The sequence below is a fragment of the Ptychodera flava genome (assembly GCF_041260155.1).
Source record: "Ptychodera flava strain L36383 chromosome 23 unlocalized genomic scaffold, AS_Pfla_20210202 Scaffold_23__1_contigs__length_28996876_pilon, whole genome shotgun sequence".
NCBI classification, from domain to species: domain Eukaryota; kingdom Metazoa; phylum Hemichordata; class Enteropneusta; family Ptychoderidae; genus Ptychodera; species Ptychodera flava.
Genome location: NW_027248277.1, coordinates 7,919,711 through 7,932,424, shown reverse-complemented (window position 1 = coordinate 7,932,424; position 12,714 = coordinate 7,919,711). Strand labels below are relative to the sequence as shown.

General features: G+C 39.8%; 1 protein-coding gene across 1 annotated transcript; it reads left to right on the top strand.

Moving 5' to 3' along the window:
- The first annotated feature begins 6,009 nt into the window (after positions 1-6,009).
- Positions 6,010-12,612, top strand: LOC139124148 (GDNF-inducible zinc finger protein 1-like). Its single transcript, XM_070690288.1, has 2 exons — positions 6,010-6,246; positions 9,662-12,612. The coding sequence occupies exons 1-2, from the start codon at positions 6,175-6,177 to the stop codon at positions 10,739-10,741; spliced, it is 1,152 nt and encodes a 383-aa protein (XP_070546389.1). The 5' UTR covers positions 6,010-6,174; the 3' UTR covers positions 10,742-12,612.
- Positions 12,613-12,714: the final 102 nt, after the last annotated feature.

The window sequence follows — 12,714 nt, the reverse complement described above, 5'->3', positions numbered from 1 at the left end:
TGGTCAAAAAAATATAGACCCCCCTGCATTTTTTGTGAAAAAAAGATGACACCCCCCCTTTGTCAGACGAAAAAAATTGATGACCCCCCCTCCCCCGCTTAAAAATAACCAAAACCCATATGTCAAATTTACCCGCACGGTTTTTATTTGAACTCCGGTACGCGGCGCACTTTATTCGTGTAGCAGAGATGCCAGTGCACAAACTTCTCAGCCACATCCATGCAAACGTCTGTTAATTAGGACGACTGTAAGGCAATTTGAACTTCATTTCCATAGACAACTTATGTCCATGGACATTGTATAAAGCTTTATTGAAGTGGTTCGCCAATGGCAGCCCTCCAGTTAAGAGGGTCATGGGCCATTATGTGAAGTCAACTTTATTCTAGTGGGCCACCTTTGGTGGCCCGCCAGTAAAGAGGATCGATCATGGCCATTGCATAAAATAAACTTTACTGGACAGGGCCGCTGAAGGCATCCGGCTGTTGAGATGGTCATGGGCTATTACATAAAATCAATTTATTGTAGTGGGCCGCTGCAGGCGGCCTGCCGGTGAAGAGGGTTGATCACACAGTCACTTGTGATCGGTCTATTCCGCTCGGCGTCTATGCCCCCATAGACGTGTGTACATATGCCTTAGAAAAACCAAGTCAGGAAATCAAATGGCTATTTCGTATAGGGATTATGCCACCATGTCATCTTCAACATTCGATTTTACTGTGAAAAGTAGCACAAGAGACTGTGGTCGATCATGGCCATTGCATGAAGTAAACCTAATCGGAGTGGGCCACCAAAGGCCTCCGCCCATTAGGAGGGTCATGGGCTATTACAGAAAGTCAATTTATTGTAGTGGTAAAGAGGGTCGATCATGGCTGTTGCACGAAGTAAACCTAATTGAAGTGGGTCGCCAAAGGCGTCTGCCTGTTAAGAGGGTCATGGGTAATACATAAAGTTAATCCATTGTAGTGGGCCGCAGAAGGCGGCCCGTCGGTAAAGAGGGTCGATAATGACCATGGCATAAAATGAACTTTATTGTAGGTATTATGTTTTTGAAAATGTGGTGACCCCCCCCCCTTCCTACCAGTGAAAAAGCGATGACCCCCCCCCCTTTGCGGATTCCAAAATTACGATGACCCCCCCCCGGATTTTGCCGGGCCCCCCGGCCGTAAAAACTGAACGGTCCCTTAGCGTGACAGGTATGTTGACTGTATTTACATTGATTCACGTGTATTTCGGATTTTTCACGTCATAATAATACTACTAATTAGTATTTGGAGTAAATCAAAATGGATATGTGTGCTGGACACGCGAAACTGACGACCATTTGTAATTTTCATTTCGCCGAATTTCCTCCTCCGAGTGCCAAAGCTTACCGGGGGACGCGTACATCAGGTATTCTATCAGCACGAGACAGGATCGTCCCATGCAGTACAAACAAATCGGAATCAATGTTACCTGATAGAAAATTTTTTAAGCAACTGAGATAAGCGATGTTACTTCTACGACTCTCCAGAGAAAGCATGTAATGTTCTCTCCCGGGAAAGGTATTTTGTTGGATATTTTGCTGGGGGGGGGGGGGGGGTTCTGTTGATATTTTCTGAAATTGGGGTGTGCCGCCCTAGTAAAAACATCTACCCATGTATATTCTAAAAATATGACCAATTGTTAGGGATTTATTTCATAAATTTTAGGAATTTTCTCCTTTATTCTGCTGTTAGATGTTCAGATAAAAAATTGACCCATGTGTAGGTACTTTTTCGGGGAAAAGTGACCAATTCGGGCGGCACATACATATATATCTTTTCTATGGCATTACCCCTCCGGGATATTTTGTCCCATCAAAAGAATTGGCTGGGGCACAGGCGATTAAAAGCAATGCGTGAAATTGCGAGATCTCACGAGAGTATGGAAGAAATCATAATTTTAGTAAAAAATATAATTTTTTAGCATATGATGTGTGCGCCATCGTGTTGTTGACCGTACAGAGAACGCGGGGGATAAAAACCACGTCCTGCGTCCTGGTATTCGAGAACGGCAGCCAGAAAAATCTGGGATGACAGTGTGCAACCCGAGATATTTTTATTAGGCCTATAAGCTTAGGTAGTAGTAACGAAAAACATTTCTATGGTATTTACATCGTCTACTCGTATATTTTCGTCACGTCACTGAGGCACACCGCCTATTCAATCAATCCCACAAATCAAACAAAAATATTCAAATTGTATCTTATTGTAACAAAAAGTTCCACAATATGAGTTGAGAATAAAACCAAAAATGTACAGAAAGAGCTTGAACGGCGCGGTACGTATCACGTTTCCTGCGTCTGCATCTACACAAACTTCCTTCAAGTTGGTCAATCGAGGTGGCACTGGTATGGAGTGTAATTCATGCCAAAATTAGCACCCCACTTTTCGATACCACTCATTCACTTTTCGATACCAGTCATTCAGATTTTGACACTACTCAACCAGTGCTCGAAACTACCCATCCTCTTTTCGATACCACTCATTCAGATTTTGACACTACTCAACCAGTTTTCGAAACTACCCATCCTCTTTTCGATACCACTCATTTAGATTTTGACACTACTCAACCAGTTTTCGAAACTACCCGTCCTCTTTTCGATACCACTCATTCAGATTTTGACACTACTCAACCAGTTTTCGAAACTACCCATCCTCTTTTCGATACCACTCATTTAGATTTTGACACTACTCAACCAGTTTTCGAAATTACCCATCCACTTTAATACCACTCATTCACTTTCCGATACCACTCACTTTTTCGCCCGAGTGCTCATGGGTTGAATGAGATTAACAATGGTGGCGGATACGAACGCTTCCCTCGCATAGAGACAGGCTTTGCGTAAGTTTACAAGCGCGACTGAGCACATCATGTACCTAGGCGAGGTGGGTGTGCGCGAAAACGAAGATCAATGCAAGTTTTGGATTCAAATCGGCTGTTTTCGGCGGAGAAACTGCGCGCCGTATTTCCGAGGAGCTACCAGCGGTTCTGCCTATAGCAATCTGCAGGGCTGTGGTCGGAGGCCGTATAACGCCGGTAACACACAGCCCTGCCATGCAGAGCTACCACAAAACCATTTCGCCACTACCATTGTACCAACTCACGCGTGCTACCATAGACAGTGGAGGGTGTCTATATGGTGTCATACACACAGGCGTGCTGTTTTCTGGGTAGTTTCTATAAGTGTAGTTTATTCTACGTTTCGACTTTCTCTTCCGTAGCACCCACCACCTAATCAGGGATTTTACGGGTTGGTCAACATCGCGAAAGATAGGAATGGGCCCCTTTTTCATTAACATCACTATCTTTCCGATGTTGACCAACCTCTGATAAGTCCACGGATTAGCATAATTAGTTGTGTTGACTAATTAATTACAGCATGTGTGTATGAGAGATATACGTCCTTGTAATGGAGTGTAAAATAAATAAAGAGTCACAGAGGCTAGGTTAGGTTATATAAACCATTTATTTTATTTATTCCGATCATTCAGAGCATGAAGAAAGAAGAGAAAATGATAGAGAAAACAGTGTGAAAAACTCAGAACCTATTGGGTCGCCTGTGGACGAACACAGACCGATTTGTCGCGATCGATGCCGTGTGCTCATGACAATTTTACAAAAAAGGTGACCCGACAAATCCGCACATGGAAACATAGACGGCATGTCCAACGAACTTTCGAGCCGCAAAAACTGTAGCTATTACTGAGAATCGAATGGGGATACCGTTGATCGTTTTTAATGGCTCAGTAACGTCGCGTCGTGGCTAGGCTCCAGTCGAGTCGTAATGGCATGTGGTCGTACCTGTATAGTACCTGGCGATCCCGGTTGGCGATAAACCTGAAATCTACACCTCAACGTACGTTCAACTGAATAAATGAGTACAGTATAATCTACGGGAAAGCGACATAGGAGGCAAAAGCATAAAGTCATTCGACTATAAACAACGATAAATGTCCTTCATCACACAAAAAAATTCCGTAATGTAGCTCGGAATCAAACCCTCACCGTAAGGCTGTAGCGAAGATAACTCTTCAGTGCAGCGCCCTGGAACCCGATGTATTTCGAGAGTTGACTCAGACAACACACACACCAGAACGGAGTTTCCGTCAAGTAATAAAATTAGGATGTATCTACGGGCGAGATATGTGTCACTGCAAACACAAAGTCCGTCTGACGAAAACATTGACGACCGAGATCGGGATCCGATTTGACACCGGCGGAGACCGGTGACGGCAGCGTTGTGGCGATGTGGTCTACTATTTGTGTCATCGAATTGAATCTTTCGCGCTCGCCAAAGTCGAAAACTTGTGTGATTTTTTCAAAAGCCACAGCATCTCTAAGAATGAGAATACTGTTTCGATCGTGTCGTTGCATTTTACTTCATAAATCTATTCGTAAATTACTAAATATTGTAAATACTATGGCTATCCGTCGCTAGCGCGGTGAAAGCCATGTCCGCCGATAGACGACTTGCCTGGCATCGACAGCGCGAGACAATGATTGACACGTTCACGTGACCGAATCCGTGTGTCTGATTGGTAGAAATACCGTTCCATGTATCAGAATTTGAACTTAATGGGATTTATGAATGAAAGTATCTGCTGGGTGACGGGCCGCTTTACCCGTTAAATGAAAGTGATCCGCGTAATTAAAGACACATCGCGACGAAATTCATGCAATTTGTTACAACAATTTTGATTCCTCTGCGTCAAAAGAAAAATAAGAAGACTGTTCATGTGATAAATATATAATCCCATGGTATTTTTCTCTGTTTGACGTCATCGTACACTCGTGTTTTTCGCGGAGCCGCACAACTTCTCGCCTTCGGCTCGAAGTTGTACGGCTCCGCGAAAAACACTCGTAACGATGACGTCAAACAGAGAAAAATACCATGGGATTATATATAATAATCAATAACATATCACCATATCATTATCACCATAGGAATAATCATCATAATATTTATATATGTAGGCTTTTGTGTTTCAGCATGCTGTAGGGAGACAGCAAGAAACTGCATTTGATATCTTGCATAGAAATATTGAAAAAATATCAACAGTTGCGGCTCCTGCCCCAATACTAGGCCTACTTATTTTTTGTTTAAGGAAAATTCATACATTTTTAGATTTTTTCGATACGAAAGTAATTGAAATGCGACAAAATGGTTCTAGATCTCGTTTAATTATGACTAACATTAGAACAATTGGATGACATTAAAATATTTTTAAATTTTCATTGAATTTTCCACCAAACCTTTGAGTTGTAAAAAGTAAAAGGGAACCAAAAAATTCAGGTCAAATAAGAACAACAGTCGTGGCATACAGGTATTACAAGTTCAGTATCATACTTGTGGGAATCAAGTTATAACAGTTCGGGCACTCACTAAATATTGTAAATATTTTCATGTGACGAATGTTAACGCGATATTGGTTCTTTTAAATTATTACGCTTATATTTTATTTACAAGTTTATTTTCTGATATGTTCCTTTTTTCTGGTTAAATACTTTTTATATGGGATGCAATAAATTACTATTTGTGTTTTTATCCTGAATTAAATGCCTCTCATTGTCCGTTTTTTTTACAAAACACCGTACATTGTTAGCAATGCTACAACTGAGTATACAAGTTTGGCAATGCTGAATGTCTTTCTCGACTGCAATGCAGCTGGGTATTTGTTTACCGCGCACACTATGATGACAGATTTTTTGTTGTTGTTGTTGCAAACAATGTTTATTTTCGTAAATTTATTACTAACACAAGCAATATTAATAATGGATTCCTCCCGGACAAAATTTACGAAAGGAAACTTTACACAGCATAATGTACGGGTGACAAAATTCACCAGTATTTACGCAATATAGAGCTCCGACATTGACTGAGACAAGACGACTACGTACGCAGAGGCAGTGGTTGACGTCGATAGTACGCACTCAATGACAAGACATGCACTAAAGAAGGGGTCAGAGCATAGGGTCAGAGGTCAGAGGTGATTCTGCCAACGAACTCTGCGCATGCGCACAATATACATCAGCTCCAGTCAACTGATCTGAACGGGCAATGTGAAACCACAGTCCCTCGGACTGTGGTGAAACAAAGATTTTTGCCTGGAACAGAAACAGCGTAAAAGGCCATTAACAGCCTAACGGACAAGTATGGCCAAGCCCCAAGACTCGACAAAATCCAAAATGTCAAGGACATACTGGATAGACCAGCTTTTCGATCGGGTATGTACAAATTCGGCATTCTGTTGTTTTGGCGTTACGGCAGTGTGGCTTTTTTACTTCCATAGACTGTCAATGTACTGTCAAAATATCGCCTGGGCTTTTTTGAGCCACAGTTTCGAACGATCCGACTTATATTTAGCTTACAATGCTAAAAATGATGGAAGAAGTTGCAACAAGCCCAATGTTTGTCTATTCCGGAACCCGGAAGTTGCAGTAGCTTGTGATCTCTCTGTAGCTAGGCTATTATTATGAAAGTGAGTTTTGGCTATGTGAGCTCGTTACATATGCATTTTGTAGGCTGACTAACACAGAAATACTAAGACTTCTTTCGCAAGTGTCTTCATGGATGTACATGGGTCACATTTGTAGAGGGTATGCAACATTCACATTTTCAAAAAATACCCGAAAAGTGACAACTCAGCAATACCGGGCAAAAATGAAAAAAATAAAAGTTTGAACCACCATTGAATGTTCTTCCTGTTGTCCTCTGAAATGTTTGATGGTTTACAAATAAAAAATTCAAAGTGAAAGGCATTGCATTACATTGCATTGACCATTTACAGTCCATGCCTATTTGAGGCTAATTTCTACATGCAAATATATGAAATGTTATATGCAAATATTTCACCTCCAACCTTGACTTTCCCCACATATGGATTAGATCATTGTTAGAGGCTAGTGCAATCGACGTTCTTTTGTTCTAACTATCATGGAGGTCCGTTTAATTATCCTGGCAAACTGCTATTTTTGACCTGATGACCATTGTGGCCGAAATCAGCACACATTGTCCGCGGGAAAATAGTCTATGATACGCATATATCAGGCATTTTCCCTTCTGAACTCCCATCACTTGAGGAGCTGGCAATATTCAAATATTACAAAAAAGGAAAAACTACCCAAAATTAGTCAGTTCACTGATAAATTGGCCTAGTACAGAAACTTTAAAACCAAAACTCCATATTCCCGAAAAAGCAGAGTAGAATGATGCCGTCTTTTGAAGAACGACTGCGTAACTGACACCTGATACACTGCTGGCAGATTGTTGTCACAATCCGAAGGTTAGGGAATTGCGCCCTCTAGTGTTAGCCTAGCATAGCTACTCTCTGTACCTTCATGGAGGGAAGCCAGGTACGAGTATGGCGAGTGTCCGGCTTTGGCTAGCCACGCCGCCTCCCGTAGTTGGGAGCCGGCGGCGTAGCCAAAGCCAGACATTTTGCCATACTCTTAGGGCTACTCCATGGGTATATGAAAACAAAATCGCTATGATGCATACGTACAGCGAGTAGAATTCTGAAACCCGATTTCCCTAAGTAAGCCTGCCAAAATTCTCCCATAGCTTCCCCAGGGTTCAGCCAAGTCATTTCAGACTGCTTGTCGCTCATTAATATTCATAAAATAATTAATATTCATCATATTCATTTCCCCAGCTTCTACCTCCATGAGAGAAATGACACAAGAAGGTCACAGATTTTCCTTTCCTGCATTTTCTTTGGTCTTCAGTCTCTGGCAAACTGAGAAATGTTTTCTTCAAAATGTATCATCATTGTTTGGTTTTTGAATATTGTTACTCAAACACGGATCATGCAGAAATGTAATAAAAATATGTGTTCAATGTAATTTTCAAACAATTTTACTGAGTGCAAAAGAAATTGAAACACCTCTCAGATTGCAACTTTACTCACATCAATTTCTCAATTTTTTTTATACGAGAGGGGTGACCCCATTCGTGCTCTCCCCCTTGGGTGTTCTAACTAATAGTTTTACTTAATAAAAAAAAAAGAAATTAAAAACGCCTTCCAGATTGCACCAGACTGCACCATTTAACACATCAATTTCTCAAAATTTTCATGCAAGATAAGGGACAGCCCCTTCTGACACTTGCCCCCCAGCCTCTTGTTTGCTCTCCCCCTGTACTTTCAAATTCTGCCCACTTAGATATCCTAGTGAAACCCTGTCATGATACCCATCCAAGTTAAACAGTACTATGGTTTTATACTGGTTATATAGCGTGAGCTTTTATACCTGTATTTTGCACATCTATGGTCACCATTTTGTTCGCCTATTGATTTGACTGGGGATTTTAGTCATCAAAATACTACAGAAATTCGCGACTTTGAGATGATGAGATACATCAATTATATAATGCAATGATCCAATTATAACATGCAGCACACATATGAGTAGGTGACTACACCGACAATAGATGAAAGTTTACATCTATGCATATGCTGACCATTTAAAACTTTCTGTAGGATCGTAACATCTTGATGTGTGCCCCTATGCGAGAATTGAGCTTGATTATGCAAAGTGGATTATACCAGTCTGAAAAAAAGAGATCCTGTACCGCCGGTTTAAATAATTGACATTCAAGACTAGTTATGGAAAGACTGTAGTCAGATTTATTCATTTGTTTTCTTTGTTCATGTACTTTTTCTTTAGCGAGGTATCATTAACCTGTTCACCCCAATTCCTCACAATTACTATTGATAGATAAGCAAAAAAAGTGTTTTCTGTCATCTCGTGTGTCATGTGAAAACATCTGTCATGACTTTTTTTAAGTTTTGAAAAAAGAACTATTAGTGCAAGATGCGAGGTATAATGATATTCAACTATGCAGATTACACTAATGAGCATTGTTTCGGTATTAAAATTCTATGCTAATGACCCTTAATCAATGTGGAATATTCATGTACTCGTATCTTGCATTGTATAAAAAAGAAATGTAACATTTACATATGAATTCATGTCGTGGATCAGTTGATACATTCAATTGATCTGCTGATATCGTATGCTCTGCAAATGCTCTGCTGATATTGTATGCTCTGCAAATACTCTGAAATGTTCCTCACGTCAGTTTCTTTCAGTGGCAGCCAATTTACTTTATGACCGCCATATTGGAAGTCCCCTAATGGGGGTGGGGGTGGGGGGAGCATTTTTTGCATCAGTTTTGAATCCAAACAGGACGAGAAACATTATTTTCTTTTACCTAACAATAGGTTTTGACTAAACCTTGGTGCTTAAAGGGGTTAAAATGAAAAAAATGTTCGGAGCAAATGTGATTAAAAATTTACAGCCGCAACTGGGTAGTGTTTAAAAATGTTCAGATATAGGGAAATCTAAAGTAATGTGTTTAACTTTGTGGTACAAAAAAACCATGTGCATGTCATATCATGCAAAATGGGAGGGAAAAGTTTCAAATGTTGAAACATGAAAAAAATGCTAATTGTGTGAATCCTAGCCACCCCCATCCCCCACCATGATCTTAAAGCTCATTCTTTTGAGATCTTTCTTGTTAATGTGCAAAGATTCTGTGGAAGTTAATATATTTTATAATGTTGCATGTATGACTAGTATTTGAATATGTACATCACTCTTGTCATATTTAAGTCTCAGAAAATATGTCTCGTTTTTCCAGGGTGAAGAATTAATGGAAAAGCTTGGATGCCAGGTGTTCATCCTTGTTTCAGAAGATGGAATCTGTTCCAAATATATGGGAAGTGAAGTCTTCTTGAATGAGTTCCGTTCATGCGGGCTAAAAATAATGGAACAGGATGTTCACAGAATAAGCAGAAATATCGGAATTCAATCTGGTTCTATGATAATTGCAGATGCCCAGGAAGGTACTGCTAGTCAGGGTACAGAAGCTCGTTTAATGGAAATTGCTACAAGGAGAGATTACATGAGGCGGATGAAAGTTAAAACTACAGAAGATTGTAAGAATGTCAGAGAGAAGATGCAGCAGATACTTACAGAGTCGTACGCGAGTAAAGAAAATATGTGTCAAAGTTGTGGACTTTCCTTCAAGAATCCAAAGCGATTGAAACTTCATCAAAAGAAGGCAACTTGCTCCGGACGCAAATGTCACTTTTGTGGGAAGATGTTTCCGTTCAAGGACTGGAAAGATCATTTGCTCGACGATCACATGGAAAAGATGAAAATCCATGAGTGTCAACTCTGCAAAAAGCAATTTGTGCTCTCTTGTAATTATAGAAGTCATATGAGGATACATAAAAGAAATGGTGATATCATCAGGAAACAGACGCAGGAACAGAAATTAGAGTCGGAAGATGATCTTGGGAATCACAGAGTGAGAATACAGAAGTTCTTCAAAGAATTTTGTGACAGCAAACCGAATTTATGTGAAAGGTGTGGATACTCGTTTAGAAATCCGCATGGATTGGAAGTGCATAAACAGAGGGCATCGTGTTCCGGACGCAGGTGTCGGTTTTGTGGAATGAGTTTTCTGTACAAAGAGTGGCAACAACATTTGCTTGAGAGTCATCTGGCGGAGGTGAAAATCTACAAATGCAAGCTCTGCGAGAAGCAATTCATGCGATATCCCGACTTGTACAAACATGTTCAGATACACAAGGGAAAGAAGACCTCGTGTACTTGTGATATTTGTGGACGTACCTTAAAAACTGAGACGAGTCTAGCAACTCATAAACTTATGCATGAGGGAAAGGAATTCAAGTGCGACTACTGTGACTTATAAGAATGTCAGGAAGTGTGATCTGATGGTCCACATGCAGCGGCACCTTGACAAATCTAAATTACAGTGCAAGGAATGTGGCAAGCAGTTACTCAACACAAACAGTCTACGAAAGCACATCCAGCGGCTCCACACCAATTTCAAATATCAGTGCAGTGATTGCGAGAAAGCGTTTTCTATGCCTTGGGATCTGCGACATCATGTGGAACGACACCACAAGGGAAACACAAATCTTCACAATTGTAAAATTTGTAGGAAAGGGTTTCATACCAAAATACTCTTGAATAGCCATGTGAGAGTGTTTCACAGTGACGACCGCATAAAGTGTCAGTTTTGTGGGAAGGAGTATAGACATCATTCTAGACTGAAGGAACACCTGGTTATTCATAGAAAGACTAAGGTGAAAAGTGCCAAAAGTTAACGGTGTCGTGGATAGTTCATGATTTGCTTACAAGGTACGATTTTTATCAAAGTTAACTCTGACTATGATTTCTAGTGGTGTAAAATAGCAACGTTTAGTGTTATTTAGTGACGGAATACACATCAAGAATGGTGAAACAAACAGATTTTAACTTGTGCATAAACATTCTCCAAGGGGACTATGAAATATTCTCTTTCATTATCACAAATTAAAATCAAGGGCCTCTGTGCAAAAGCTTTTGATCAAAGAAATAACATCACATATACATAACTGTACCAGGTGAGAAATCTAGAACTGCCCCCATCTTTTTGTCAACTCTGTTGGAAATAAGTTTTCAGTTCACATTGGTATGTACACCAAAGAGAGTAGATTGGTAGCATCTGTATGTGTGTCTGTCTGTCTTTCTATCTATATCATATACACATACATATACCATACATACTGTATGTATGGTATGTATCTATGTATATATGCAAGTATGTATCTATGTGTCTATTTATGTGTATTGAGTTTTGTGAAAATCAAGGATGTGAAAACTTCATATAATTCACAGTTTTCAGATTTAGTTCACACCAGTGGTGGACTTGAATATATTGTACAAATTTGCATATCTAATCATCTGCCTCCGAGATAGATTCTACTTAAGTCAGTGTGTCATGGAAAATAATTAGCATAATGTCTGAGCAGTTGCCATCTTCAGCAGGCATAGCACCAGCTGTGATAGCACTGTTTTGTCTGCATACTGTATATCTAATGTATCCTGATTGCAATCTCTGCAAACAAACTGCAATGATTTCAACCTACAAATTTGGCTATCTGTTGTGAAACTTTAGCTGCTGGGCCAAAAATAATTTGTTACCTTGTTGTGTTCTGCAAATATATTTAGTAGTTAAAGGTATACAGTCACCTCTAAATATGCCCTTATATGATCAAAGGGGCATTCCTTGGTATTCAAAATGCCCATGTGAGGGCGCTGTTTTAAAAAGCAGGCACCCGCTTAAAATCTGTGATTGGTTAGATTTTCTCTTTCCATGGTAACTGTTGCAAAATTGGAACACGGGTGACAGTATACCTTTAAAGGCAGCTAGGAAAATTGAGATTTTTGTGTTTTCATGCATATAAGTGAAAACGGGATGTTACCCTGCAGCATGTAGATACTTGTTGCAAACTGGATGGATTTACATATTTTGAGGGAAATTGCTGTCAAAGATGAAAGGGTGAAAATCTATCAGGCATGATGTTTCACAATTATTCCATTGGTATTGTTGAATGCTCAAGATAAAGCTTTTTTTTTTTTCAATTTTTGACAGTAAAAAAGTGACCATATAATTACTGATTTAATTTGATGGCAGTGTATGTTTTGTGTAATGCAATAAAACAAGTGAACATCAATAAAATAGTCCTTGATTTACTGCTCATGAAAATGTTGATCCTTGTTTTCGTCGTAACAGTTCTTGTCTATGATTGGTGAATAACCATGTGCAATTGGTGACAATTTGGGTTCCAAGAGTCATTTAAAATGTTCAGATGAGCTTTGTTATATGTAACAAGGTCA